The 15,357-nt window shown below is 42.8% G+C and overlaps 1 protein-coding gene across 1 annotated transcript in view; it reads left to right on the top strand.

Moving 5' to 3' along the window:
* The first annotated feature begins 2,827 nt into the window (after positions 1-2,827).
* Positions 2,828-15,357, top strand: part of LOC119309297 — a 40,440-nt gene continuing 27,910 nt past the window's right edge. Inside the window, exon 1 of the mRNA XM_037585319.1 lies at positions 2,828-3,572. Coding sequence (XP_037441216.1) covers positions 2,828-3,572 — 745 coding nt within the window. The remainder of the gene's footprint in view (positions 3,573-15,357) is intronic.

Consider the following 15,357-nt stretch of genomic DNA (forward strand, 5'->3'; position numbering starts at 1 on the left):
GAGCAAGAGCATGAGTTCTTAAAAGCAATCAATGATGATCTCTATAAGAAAAGTTCTTCTTACATTGCCAAGCGTTTACTCTTATCTACTTACATGCCTCAAGTCAAGTCTAGTAACAAGTTCAAGAAAGATCCTTCCTCTAGTAGTAACAATAATAATGCCAAATCCAATATTGTTGCTTCTAGTAGTTCTCTTAGTTCCACTAATGATTCTCTTAGCCAAGTTACACTTGAGCAAGAAAATAGCTTATTTAAGGGAATTATAGAGAAAGGTGTTTACAAGAGCCTTGCCGGGAGTAAGCAATTTGAGGAAATTGTACGCAAGCAAGGAAGGCACCGGAAGAATCAAGGTGTTGGTTTTGAACGAAAGTTCAATGCCAATGGAGTTGAGTGGGAAGAAGATCAATACCCCAAGACGAAGTTTGTTCCTCAACAAGAGAAGTATGATCCTACTTTGTTCAAGGGAACACAAACACAAGATGATCTTCCACCACAAGACCACAAGAAGAAAGTCAAGGACAAGCTTCAAGAGGAGATTGATGCATTTGAAGAAGCACCTAAGGCCTCGGTCAAGTGGATTCCCAAGACTACGTCAAGTTCTACTTCATCAAGGACAACTACAACTCCAAGGATTCCCATCAAGATGATGTGCATCCCGAAGAAGAAGAACTAGAGAGTTCTTGAGGGTGACTCCGCCAACATTCTTCACTCATATCTTTATGGCAAGGACAAGTGCAATCAACTTCCACATCTTGCACTAGTTCAAGGAGTCACAAACCCTCATGTTGGTAAGGCAAGGGACAAGGTAACCTAATGATTTCATGGACATCATCTTGTGTGTGCATCACTCTATGTCTATGGATATTCTTGTTTGTTCCTTGTGGGACTAACCCATTTAGGTTTGTTGAAAGTGCTACTCACTCCAAAAGGATTGGTCCAAATGATCTACATCAACCTTGAGCACCCACATCTTCAACACCTACATGAAGTCATCATCGACAAAACCCAAGGTTAGTTCATCCCTCTAAAAGGGGATCTCACATCTAGGGGGAGCTTAACTCTAAGAATTGAGTCAAAGCAACTCTAATGGTGTGAGCACATCAATGCATTATGTAAAAGTGGTAACCCCACTTGAGCTTAAACGATGAGTTTGACCCATGATCAAATGTTCTCATTTGACTCCTAAGTCAATATACTCATATATAGATGACCTAGTCATCGCCAATTGTTTGATAGATGCTAGAATTGGTTGTGCATGCTTTGTCACATATTTTATTTGCCATTCTATTGTGTGAGCATGTTGGTTGCATATTTTACTCATTCGAGGACATCCACTTGTTGCTTTGATTGTTTGGGTTCTTTTTCTTTTTGCCAAGTGGATGGACAAGAATGCCTAAGAACCTTCTCTAGCTATCTATGCTTTTCTCGTCTCAAACTCTATTCATGCTACATCACAAAATTTGATCAAGTCAGATTCGAACCACTCTGTGTGAGGAGCACTCGGAGTCCCTGATTCGTCATAGACTTAAACTTCCAAAACTTCTTTGTGATTCTCGGTCTGACCGATTCCTCCATTTCGGTCCTACCGAGATCACTAAGTCGATCTAGGTTTTCAATCTCGGTGCAACCGATTTGAACGTTTCGGTCACACCGAGTTGCAGTAATTGTATACAGTTATGCATCTCGGTGCCACCGAGTTGTTCCACTCGGTCACACCGACAGGGTCGGGCTATATATACTCACGGGCAAAAATTTGGAAATTTCTCCGAACCTCTTTGCCTGCGCAATAGCTCGCTCTGCCTCTAGGCTCTCCGGATTGTCTCCTCGTCGCCAGCCGCCTCCTGTCGCTGGTCTCTGCCACCGTCAACGGAATTCACCCCCGCTGTTGCCGCCGTAGAGACTTCATCGCCAAGCTAGGGTATGGAATCGATCACAGTGCTATCCTCGTCTGGTTCCTAGCACATTGTGTTCATTATGATTCTTGCCACGATTGAAACACTCCTATCCAGTCACTACAATCCTCAGATTAGATCCGATTGAAAATTTAGGGTTAGGTTTCCGCCGAAACCATCTCGGACCCACCGAGTTGAAAAACTCGGTCCCATCGATTTGGCTAACGCCATTGCACTATTAACTCTCGGTCTGACCAAGAATTGCTAATCGGTGTGACCAATTTTAGGACTTTGTGAAACCCTAGCAGTCTCGGTGCCACCGAACTATGACTCGGTCCGACCGAGTTCACCAGTTTAGGTTTAAAAACTGCTTCGGTATCACCGAGTTTGAAAATCGGTTGATCCGAAATGCTTTCTGTGGAAAACTAAAACTGAATTTTTGAATCATTCTTCTGAAAAATCTCTGCATTTTGTGATGCTCATCCATTCTATCTCATCTATAACTATTCACAGGGTCAGCAGTCAGTGATTTGCAGCATGTCAGACCAAAGTGATAGTCAGAACAAGTCAGAAGAGCACAATCACATGAGTGAGGGCACTAGTCCCTCTAGCACTTCAGATGATGGCAGCAGGAGCACCCCAAGCAATCTGCCTAATGCTGCCACCAGGACAAGGAAGAAGAGAACCTCAGAATCTGAAGATGAGGATTATATGGCAGAAGAAGATGAGGCTACCTCCAAGAAGGTAGAGCTCAAAAAGGAGTATGCCTCAGCAAAGAACACAAAGCTTGGACTCAATAGGAAGGTTCCTGCTAAGAGGACACCTTTGCTGAAGGTCAGACGATCAACACAAGTGCCTGAAAAGATAGAACCCAAAGAGGCACCTACAAGAAGAGTCACAACTTCCAAACCCAAGAAAGTTCCCACTGGAGAAACTATGAAGTTTACCATTGAATCAGAAGATGAAGCTGCTGGTCAAGATAAGAAGAAGAAGAGAGCCAGAACCACTACTACCCAGGTTCTTGGAAATCTCTATATGAGGAGAGACTCTGAAGAGGAAGAAGAGGTTGCTGCACCAGCACCCAAGGCACAAAAGCTAATGGGTGATGCTATTAAGTCAGGGGTTGCAACATCAAAGCCCAAGGAAGCACCCAAAGCTGCCCCCAAGCCCAAGACTACACCAAAGAGGAATACCAGGAGTATTCCAGCTGCTGAGAAGAACAAGGCCCCAGTGCCTGAAGTTGCTGATGAGGAAGATGATGAAGGACAAGTCCTGAGAAAGCTAAAGCTCAAGATTCCAGACCACAATGATGCTCATCCTGTGGCTGAGAACATGAAGTTGAGAATGGATGCAGGACTCAGATTGTGGAGGCTGTCAGATCCATATGCTACCAGGAGAAGGACTGCTGTTGACTACAGGTTCCACACTAAGGAACAACAGGACTTCTATGAGACAGTGTTGTTGGACAAGAAACCAATAGTTTGTGATATGAGGTGGGTCGACTGTACCTACATGAAGGAAAATGAGGAACACTATCCTGGAGTGCAAGACAGTTTTGTTGCTTGTGGAGTTGCAGACTTTGTTGGGCAGAAGCTCACAAAGTGGAATGATGAGCTCATTATGCAATTCTACTCCACAACACACTTCTATCCAGATGGCAGGATAGTTTGGATGTCTGAAGGTACAAGGTACCAGTCAAGAATTGAGGAATGGGCTAGTCTGATCAATGCCCCAAAGGAGAGTGAAGATGACTTGGATGTCTATGCCAATAAGAAGATGGACCACCACACCATGGCTCATATGTACAAGGAAATTCCTGATGCTGCCATTGAGACTCATAAGTTTGGGTCAGTCCACTTCCTTCTGTCAGGGCTGGCAACAATCAACTGGATCCTAAGGCACACTCTGTTGCCCAAGTCAGGTGACCACAACATGATTAGAGGGCATGCTATCAACTTGCTGCACTTGTTTGATGTTCCACAAAAATTCAAGGTCATGAGCCTCATTGTTGAGACCATTAAGAGGACAACAGCAGATCAGAAGAGGAGTTGTGGGTATGCCCCACAGATTCAGGAGTTGATTAACTCAAAGATGGGCACAGGAACTTACTTGCTGGATAAGGAACATTTTGCTATCTATCCAGACTTTGAGGACAATCAAGTTGTGATGAATGAGAATGAACCATCATCAGTGCAAGCTCAAGAAAAGAAGGAGAAGGCAAAGAGAGAGAAGGCTGCCAAGATGCCAACTCAAGAGGAGGCATCTGAATACTTTTTGAAGAACAAGCAGGAGCAGCTTGGTTACTTGATAGCATCAACACTGAGGATTGAGAAGGGGTTGGCCACCCTAACTCAAAACCAGGAGAGCCTGGAAAGAATCATGGAACAAAAATTCTATGATCTAGATGTCAAAGTAACTGAGATTCAGTCAGTTGTGGAGCAGCTCCAGGATGACATGCAGGAGAGGAAGGGCAAGACTACCACTGAAGAATTTGCCAGAGTGCCTAGAGCTCATAGGTCAGCTGCAGTGCCTGTGAAAGACTCCACAGCCACATCATCTGCACCAGCTAAAACTCCTACAGCTCCAGTTCAACCAGCTCTAGCACCAACTCCTCCAGCTCCATCCACTTCAACTGAAGCCTTCGTCCAAGGAGCCATCTCTACACCACCACCTGAATATCAAGCCTGAGAGTCGATCTAGCACTATGCATTTTCTATGAACTTTTTGGTAACTTGTTGCCAAAGGGGGAGAAAAATGTATAGATCACAGGCTTCGAGAGAGAGAGTGTTGCTTTTGTTCTCTCTTGCTTTGATGGTTAAACCTTTGTTTGCTTTTGATTGCTTGAGATACTATGCTATTATCTGTGAGACATTGATGATCATGTGTTTGATCATAAGCCACACTTGTGCTTTTTAGATGATATTATCTTACCTATCCTTAAATGATCATTCACTTTGCTTGGTGATGAGTGCATGTATTCTATCTTTATTATTTTGAGCGCTCCACCAAGATGTATGTGATATGGAAGAGTAACCCATGAGCCTAATTCCTTGTGCATTTGCAGTCCAAAGCAAATTTTAAGCTATGCACAAATTTAGGGGGAGCTCTTGCTTATCACATACTTCTCAAAGCGACGATGTTTTTCAATCTTATTATCATTTGTCGAAGCTTTGATCTATATGTTGTCATCAATTACCAAAAAGGGGGAGATTGAAAGTGCAACTATCCCTAGGTGGTTTTGGTAATTCATAACAACATATAGCTCATTGAGCTAATACTATTCAAAGACTATTATTTCAGGAAAGCTCAATGAATGGCATGGCATGGATGATGAAAGTGGATCCCTCAAAATATCAAGGACAAAGGATTGGCTCAAGCTCAACAGCTCAAGACTCTTCATTTTACATTTTAGTGATCCAAGATCACATTGAGTCTATAGGAAAAGCCAATACTATCAAGGATGGATGAGGTGTTGCTTAATGAGCCTCTTGCTTCATGTGCTTAGTGATATGCTCCAAAGACCCTCAACTACTTTCTCACATCCACATATGACCTAAACCCAAAGTCAAAATCGGTCCCACCGATTCTTTCTATCCGGCGCCACCGAGTTCAAATGTCATAGCCACTGCCACAAACCCTAGGCAAATCGGTCTTACCGATAGGGATCTCGGTCTCACCGAGATGGGGTTGTAATCTCTCTGTTTCCCTTCGTAACGTTTCGGCCTAACAGAAGTGAGCGATCGGTCCCACTGAGATTGCAATGTAAACTCCCTATTTCCCTTTCGTAACATTTCGGTCTCACCGAAATGAGCGAATCGGTCCCACCAAGTTTACCCGATCAACTCTCTGGAAAGCTTATTACCAAAATCGGTCTCACGGAGTTTGTGTAATCGGTCTCACTGAGATTACGTTATGCCCTAACCCTAACCATATCGGTCCTACCGAGTTGCATGTCGGTCCCATCAAGAATCCTAACGGTCACTAGGTTTACTAAATCGGTCTGACCGAGTCTGTTGAATCGGTCCCACTGAGTTTGGTAAATTGTGTGTAACGGTTAGATTTTGTGTGGAGGCTATATATACCCCTCCACCTCCTCTTCATTTGTTGAGAGAGCCATCAGAACAAACCTACACTTCCAACTTACCATTTCTGAGAGAGAACCACCTACTCATGTGTTGAGGCCAAGATATTCCATTCCTACCATATTAATCTTGATCTCTAGCCTTCCCCAAGTTGCTTTCCACTCAAATCTTCTTTCCACCAAATCCAAATCCCATGAGAGAGAGTTGAGTGTTGGGGAGACTATCATTTGAAGCACAAGAGCAAGGAGTTCGTCATCAACACACCATTTGTTACTTCTTGGAGAGTGGTGTCTCCTAGATTGGCTAGGTGTCACTTGGGAGCCTCCGACAAGATTGTGGAGTTGAACCAAGGAGTTTGTAAGGGCAAGGAGATCGCCTACTTCGTGAAGATCTACCGCTAGTGAGGCAAGTCCTTCGTGGGCGACGGCCATGGTGGGATAGACAAGGTTGCTTCTTCGTGGACCCTTCGTGGGTGGAGCCCTCCGTGCACTCGCGCAACCGTTGAAGTCTCCATCAACGTGGATGTACGATAGCACCACCTATCGGAACCACGACAAAAACATCCGTGTCTCCAATTGCGTTTGAATCCTCCAAACCCTTCCCTTTACTTTCTTGCAAGTTGCATGCTCTAATTTCCGCTGCTCATATACTCTTTGCATGCTTGCTTGAATTGCGTGATGATTGCTTGACTTGTCTAAAGATAGCTAAAATCTGTCAAACTCTAAAATCGGGAAAAGGTTAAGTTTTTAATTGGTCAAGTAGTCTAATCACCGCCCCCCTCTAGACATACTGCAAGGTCCTACACTATCCCTAGAAAATCATATAGTCTGGCTATGCTCTATCTTCATCACACAAAGTATTTAATCATATGCACGACCCCGATGAGAAGCCAAGAATTGTTTCATACTTTACTATTCTCAAACTTTTTTTTCAACTTTCACGCAATACATGAGCGTGAGCCATGGACATAGCACTATATGTGGAATAGAATGGTGGTCGTGGGGAAGACAAAAAAGGAGAAGATAGTCTCACATCAACTAGGCTTATCAATGGGCTATGGAGATGCCCATTAATAGATATCAATGTGAGTGAGTAGGGATTGCCATGCAATGGATGCACTAGAGCTATAAGTGTATGAAAGCTCAACAAAAGAAACTAAGTGGGTGTGCATCCAACTTGCTTGCTCACGAAGACCTAGGGCATTTTGAGAAAGCCCATCATTGGAATATACAAGCCAAGTTCTATAATGAAATATTCCCACTAGTATATGAAAGTGACAACATAGGATCATGGTGCTACTTTGAAGCACAAGTATTGAAAAGTATAGTAACATTGTCCCTTCTCTCTTTTTCTCTCATTTTTTATTTTGGTGGGCTTCTTTGGCCTTCCCCCCCTTTTTTTAAGGTCCGGAGTCTCATCCCGACTTGTGGGAGAATCATAGTCTCCATCATCCTTTCCTCACTTGGGACAATGCTCTAATAATGAAGATCATCACACTTTTATTTACTTACAACTCAAGAATTACAACTCAATACATAGAACAAATATGACTCTATGTGTATGCCTCTGGCGGTGTACCAAGATATGCAATGAATCAAGAGTGACATGTATGAAAGAATTATCAAGGTGGCTTTGCCACAAATACGATGTCAACTACATGATCATGCAAAAGCAATAAGACAATGATGGAGCGTGTCATAATAAACGGAACGGTGGAAAGTTGGATGGCAATATATCTTGGAATGGCTATGAAAATGCCATAATAGGTAGGTATGGTGGCTGTTTTGAGGAAGGTATATGGTGGGTGTATGGTACCAGCGAAAGTTGTGTGGCACAAGAGAGGCTAGCAATGTTGGAAGGGTGAGAGTGCGTATAATCCATGGAATCAACATTAGTCATAAAGAACTCATATACTTATTGCAAAAATCTACAAGTTATCGAAACTAAGTACTACACACATGCTCCTAGGGGGATAAATTGGTAGGAAAATACCATCGCTCATCCCCGACCGCCACTCATAAGGAAGACAATCAATAAATAAATCATGCTCCAACTTCATCACATAACGGTTCACCATACGTGCATGCTATGGGAATCACAAACTTCAACACAAGTATTCCTCAAATTCACAACTAATCAACTAGCATGACACTAATATCACTATCCTCATATCTCAAAACAATTATCAAGCATCAAATTGATCATAGCATTCAATTCACTTTCTATGATAGGTTTTATTATACCCAACTTGGATGCCCATCATTCTAGGACCAATTTTATAACCAAAGCAAATACCATGTTGTTCTAAGAGAATCTCAAACTAATATAAGTGAAGCATGCGAGATTAATAATTTCTACAAAATAAAACCACCGCCATGCTCTAAAAAGATATAAGTGAAGCACTAGAGCAAAATTGTCTAGCTCAAAAGATATAAGTGAAGCACATAGAGTATTCTAATAAATTTCGAATCATGTTGTGTCTCTACCAAAAGGTGTGTACAGAAAGGATCATTGTGGTAACTAAAAATCAAAGAATCATATCATACAAGACACTCGAAGCAAAACACATATCATGTGGTGAATAAAACTATAGCTCCAAGTAAACTTACCGATAGACGAAGACTAAAGAGGGGATGCCCTCCGGGGCATCCCCAAGCTTAGGCTTTTGGTTGTCCTTGAATTATCTTAGGGTGCCATGGGCATCCCCAAGCTTAGGCTTTTGCCACTCCTTATTCCATAGTCCATCAAATCTTTACCCAAAACTTGAAAACTTCACAACGCAAAACTCAACAGAAAATCTCATAAGCTCCGCCAGTGCAAGAATGAAAAACCACCACTTAAGGTACTGTAATGAACTCATTCTTTATTTATATTGGTGTTAAACCTAATGTATTCCAACTTATCTATGGTTCATACCCCCCGATACTAGCCATAGATTCATCAATAAGCAAACAACACACGAAAAACAGAATATGTCAAAAACAGAACAATCTGTAGCAATCTGTAACTTCCGAATACTTCTGGAACTCTAAAAACCCTAACAAAATAGGAAGTCCTAGGAAATTTGTCTATTGGTCTACTGCAAAAAATAATCAACTAAAAAGCACCTTTCTGTGATTTATTAAAATTATTCTCGTGCGCACAATAGTTTCTGTTTTTCGGCAAGATCAAATTAACTATCACCATAGGTTATCCTATAGGTTCTACTCGGCACAAACACTAATTAAAACATAAAACCACATCTAAACAGAGGCTAGATGAATTTATTACTAAACAGGAACAAAAAGCAAAGAACAAAAAATAAAATTGGGTTGCCTCCCAACAAGCGCTAACGTTTAACGCCCCTAGCTAGGCATGATGATTTCGATGATGCTCACACAAAAGATAAGAATTGAAACATAAAGAGAGCATCATGAAGAATGTGACTAGCACATTTAAGTCTAACCCACTTCCTATGCATAGGGATTTTGTGATCAAACAACTTATGGGAACAATAATCAACTAGCATCGGAAGGCAAAACAAGCATAACTTCAAGATTTTAAGCACATCGAGAGGAAACTTGATATTATTGCAATTCCTACAAGCATATGTTCCTCCCTCATAATAATTTTCAGTAGCATCATGAATGAATTCAACAATATAACCATCACATAAAGCATTCTTTTCATGATCTACAAGCATAGAATTTTCATTACTCTCCACATAAGCAAAATTCTTCTCATTCGGAATAGTGGGAGTATCATAAGAGACTCAAATACTATAAATTGTTTCCATATTAAAAGAGTAATGTTCAGAAAAAGGGTAATCATAATCATGACAAGTTTTATAAATATAATCATCACTACTTTTTATAGCATAAGTTTCATCATAATAATCATCATAAGTAGCAACTTTGTTCTCATCATAATCAATTGAAACCTCGTCCAAAATAGTGGATTCATCACTAAATAAAGTCATGACCTCTCCAAATCCACTTTCATAAATATTATAAGATTCAACACCCTCCAAAATAGTGCGATCATTACTTCCTAAAGATGACACTCTTCCAAACCCACTTTCATCAATATAACCATCATAAATAGGAGGCATGCTATCATCATAATAAATTTGCACATCAAAACTTGGGAGGCTAAAAATATCATCTACATTAAACATAGCATACCCAAGCTTGGGACAAGCATTAATTGCAGCAAATATATTCTCAAACATGTCATTCTCATCAAACATAGCATCCCCAAGCTTGGGCCTTTTCCTATCATAAGCATAATCACTCTCATCATTAATAGTATGGATAGCACCAATACTATAGCAATTACCATCATCACAATGAGTAATAGGAGTAACATCATTTGGGAGGGATACCTTTCTACCTTTGCTTCTTTGTCTTTTCTTTTTATTCTTCACATCATGTGTGGGTTCAACCCTCTTTTTTGAGCTCCTTATTAATGAGATTGGTTGAATAGAAAGCTCCTCCTCGTTACCTGATTCATCATAAGAAATACTAGGAGGATATTGGGAAGTCTCTTCCATTTAATTAGTATTCTCTTCATCTTCCATTTGCTTTCTTTCCTTTATGTAATTGGCAACATAAGGGTTTTTAATGCAATTCACCGCACAATACATAAAAATTTCTTCTAGATCAAAATCAAGAGCTTTATCAAGGACAAATTCCGGCATATCTTTAGTTATACGTTTTATTTCTTGATTACCCAAAAGCAAACTAAGTTCATCATGATGTGCAAGGGAAATCAAGTCATCACAATTTTTGGACACGATACGATCATGAAACAATTTGCATTGGGGATTTAAATGATCACGTTCATTGCAAAGTTCACAAGGATGGCAAAGAAATTTTAAATTTTCTGTACAAGCATCTAGTCTTTATTGCAACCATTTAGTTTCTAAATACTTATGCCTCTTGCAAAATCTATCTTCCCTATTTGGTGTGTACTTGCAAACTCTATGCACTCCACAAAAATTGACATGCTTATAAGAGACATTTTCATCATGACTAGTGTAATCATCATTAGTGCCATGGATATTCAAAGATTTCATACTAACAACATTGCAATCATGCTCCTCATTCAAAGATTTAGTGACAAACATTTTATAGACTTCTTCTTCTAGCACTTGAGCACAATTTTCCTTTCCATCATTCTCATGAAAGATATTAAAAAGATGAAGCGTATGAGGCAAACTCAATTCCATTTTTTTGTAGTTTTCTTTTATAGACTAAACTAGTGATAAAACAAGAAACTAAAAGATTTGATTGCAAGATCTAAAGATATACCTTCAAGCACTCACCTCCCCGGCAACAGCGCCAGAAAAGAGCTTGATGTCTACTACACAACCTTCTTCTTATAGACGTTGTTGGGCCTCCAAGTGCAGAGGTTTGTAGGACAGTAGCAAATTTCCCTCAAGTGGATGACCTAAGGTTTATCAATCCGTGGGAGGCGTAGGATGAAGATGGTCTCTCTCAAACAACCCTACAACCAAATAACAAAGAATCTCTTGTGTCCCCAACACACCCAATACAATGGTAAATTGTATAGGTGCCCTAGTTCGGCGAAGAGATGGTGATACAAGTGCAATATGGATGGTAGATATGAGTATTTGTAATCTGAAAAAATAAAAACAGCAAGGTAACAAGTGGTAAAAGTGAGTGTAAACGGTATTGGAATGCTAGGAAACAAGGCCTAGGGTTCATACTTTCACTAGTGCAAGTTCTCTCAACAATAATAGCATAATTGGATCATATAACTATCCCTCAACATGCAACAAAGAGTCACTCCAAAGTCACTAATAGCAGAGAACAAACGAAGAGATTATTGTAGGGTACGAAACCACCTCAAAGTTATCCTTTCTAATCGATCTATTCAAGAGTCCATAGTAAAATAACACGAAGCTATTCTTTCCGTTCTATCTATCATAGAGTTCATACTAGAATAACACCTTAAGACACAAATCAACCAAAACCCTAATTACCTAGATACTCCAATGTCGCCTCAAGTATCTGTGGGCATGATTATTGTCAGGACCCCGACTCAATGCCACACCGATCTAGCACGTAACACATCATATCACTTTGCGGCCTCACGCACGGTATTCCCACGGGTGCCACCTTACCTGGCCCGGGACCGTTTGCGCCTTTTGGGTCACGTATATGATAGCGTCGCTAGCATCCATATGATAAGGAGCCCGGGCTGACATGGCTAGTCGTAAACCCAAAGTGGCACAAACTTACAGGGACAGGCATCCGTGACCCAGCATCAAACGTGTCGGTCATCAGCGAGTGAATCCAGGCTGTAGCACTGGGCTAGCAGGACTCCGGTGAACCGGGCTGTAGCGGGCTAACAGGACTCCGGTATTCATCGCGTGACATTTCCCCGAAGGGACAGACACAGGAACGAAGAAGGACACATGCCGGCCAGCCTAAGTGTTTCGGAGCAGTAGCAAGCTACCATGGCTCGGTGGAAACACTAAGAGACATTTCCCAGTAAGAGAGGCTTCTAAAGATAAACAACTAGATAGTCAGATCCCACACAAACCAAGCATTTCAATAACATACACACAATATGCTCGATATGTGCAATACAACATGGCATCACAAAATGACTCTACGACTCAAGTAGTTTATCCAATAGGTTCCGAGGAGCGAGATATTACAAACATGGGTCTCATGACCCAACATTCAGAGCATACAAATCAAAACACAAGCGGAAGCTATCATGTCTGAGTACAGACATCTATAAGTGAAAAAGGCTGAGAAGCCTGACTATCTACCAGATCCTGCCGAGGGGACAAGATCATAGCTGAGGTAACAAGCTAAACGTCGAAGTCCACGCGGAACTACTAGCGAGACCGAAGTCTCTCTGCAAAAACATAAATTAAGCAACGTGAGTACAAAAGTACCCAGCAAGACTTACATCAGAACTAACTACATATGCATCATTATCAACAAAGGGGATGGTGGGGTTTAACTGCAGCAAGCCAGCTTTGACTCGGTGGCTATCCTGAACTACGACTGCAAGTAACTCTTTTGAGGTGGCGCACACGAGTCCACATATTCACCATATCAATACACCACTATGGATCCGCTCCCGTCTCCCTACGAGAACGCCATCCATAGCACTCACGCTTATCTTGCGTATTTTAGGGTATCCACTTTCACTTGTCTATGAACTGATATAAGCAACCCAGAAGTCCTTTACCGCGGACATGGCTATTCGAATAGATGATGTTAACCCTGCAGGGGTGTACTTCTTCATACATGTTTCCACCACTTAGCGTCTGCACACGACATGTGCTCGGCAGACTTCAAGCGAAAGCCGACGTGGGTGTAGACCACGACCTACCTAAACACTCAAGTCTCTAGTCCAGGTTTATCGCCTATTCGTGTTCCATCCATGAGGAGATCCGGCCGGAGTTTCGCTCACAGCCCCAAACGATGTGAACAGAGTTCCGTGACACCAAACGGGCGCCCGGTATACCCGGCCACGTGCCTACCGCATCACAGCCCACCCCTACGGTCAGCGCTGTCCACGGCCTCCAGTAAGCTACAAACACCAGAAACTACTTGCAACTCCTGGACAGAGGACAAGGGTGAATAAGAAGTCGAGCGGGGTCATATTTCAGGGCCCAATGTATGGTAGTAGCTGAATCATGGATCACAAACCCAGAACTCAGTTCCTAAGGATGGCTTCAATGAGACAACCCACCATGTACTCCTACATGGCCTCTCACCGACACCTTTTACCAAATCGTGTTCACACACTCAGCTCACACACAGTAGGACATGTTCACACACCTCTGATTCATCCCGGATGAACCAGACCTGACACAACTCTAAGCAGTAGCAGGCATGACAAACAAGCATGAATGAGTAGGCACAACAGGGCTCAAACAACTCCTACTCATGCTAGTGGGTTTCATCTATTTACTGTGGCAATGACAGGTCATGCAGAGGATAAAGGGGTTCAACTACCACAGCATGTAACAGTTGAATCGGTATTGTCCTAATGCAGTAAAAGAGAGCAGGAGCGAGAGAGTGGGATTGTATCGGAATGAACAAGGGGGTTTTGCTTGCCTGGCACTTCTGAAGATAACATTGAGTCTTCATCAGTGTCAACGATCACAACGTCGGAACATCGTCTACCGGGAGGGAACAGATACCGGCAACAAAGAAGAATTTACAATCAATGCAATGCACAATATGATGCATGCTTATGACATGGCAATATGAATGTGTTTGAGCTAATGCAACTAGCAACAAATTAAATGAAGTTGGTTTGAATACAAGATTCAAATTCAAACTCCATATGTGATTATTCAAATGCCATTAATATGATTTGTGCTAAACAGAACCTATAAGTTGTTCTAACATGCATGAAAATGGTACAGATGGATTCCTTGAATTTTTCTGATAATTTTTCATATATAAATTATTTAATTTGGAGTTACGGTTGAATTTCTATGATTTATTGAAGTTTAGGGCATTTCTGAAATTTCCTGAAATAATAATAAATCCAGAAATGATTTATGGCGTCAGCACCACGTCACGGTGACGTCAGCAGAGTCAACTGGGCGCCCCAGGTCAAACCTGACCAGTGGGGTCCACTAGTCAGTGACTCAGGAACTAATCCCGGTCAAACCCAGTGCTGACTGGGGTTTGACCAGGGGTGGGGCCTACTGTCAGTGGCTCTAGGGGTTAATTAGCTGGATCACTAACACTAATCAAGCATGCCACATCGGCAGTCGCCGGAGTATCGCCGGCGGCGACCATTCCGCACGGCGGCGTGGCTCGGATTTGAGCTTTGGGCGGTGGTTTGGCGCGCTGAGCGCACCGGGAAGGAGCTCTTGCACTCGCGCATCTAATGGACCAGACGGGTGGTCACGGGGCAGCCGGAATCTCGCCGGCGACGAGCTTTGGCGGCGACCGGAGTTCGGCGGGGAGGGGAGAAGGAGCTACGGTGCACGGCAGGGGCCGGTGTTGGACGCGTTCGGCTCCTGGGAGCTCGGTGAGCACGGAGACACGCTCAAAAATGGGCGGGGGCGACTGTGGTGTCGGCAGCGGCGTGCGAAGCTGCGGCCGGAGCTCGGCGTCCGTGCAACTACGGCCTAGAGGACGCGGAGAGGCCGGGGAAGAGGGGGAGTCGAAGCGGGCGCTCACAGCGGTGAAGGGGAGCAACTCGGTGTAGCCGGGGACACGCTGAGGCCGCACATTGACCGGAGGGGGCCGTCGGATCCGGAGGTTGAAGACGACGGTTGACGGCGATGCAGGGCCTCCCGGCGTCCCGTAGCTCGATTGGGAGGACGAGGAGGTTTCTTCGGTGCTTCTGGAGTCGGCGGAAGGGCGAAGGGTGGCTGGTGGCCATGGTGGTTGC

Source organism: Triticum dicoccoides, chromosome 5B (assembly GCF_002162155.2).
Source record: "Triticum dicoccoides isolate Atlit2015 ecotype Zavitan chromosome 5B, WEW_v2.0, whole genome shotgun sequence".
NCBI lineage: Eukaryota > Viridiplantae > Streptophyta > Magnoliopsida > Poales > Poaceae > Triticum > Triticum dicoccoides.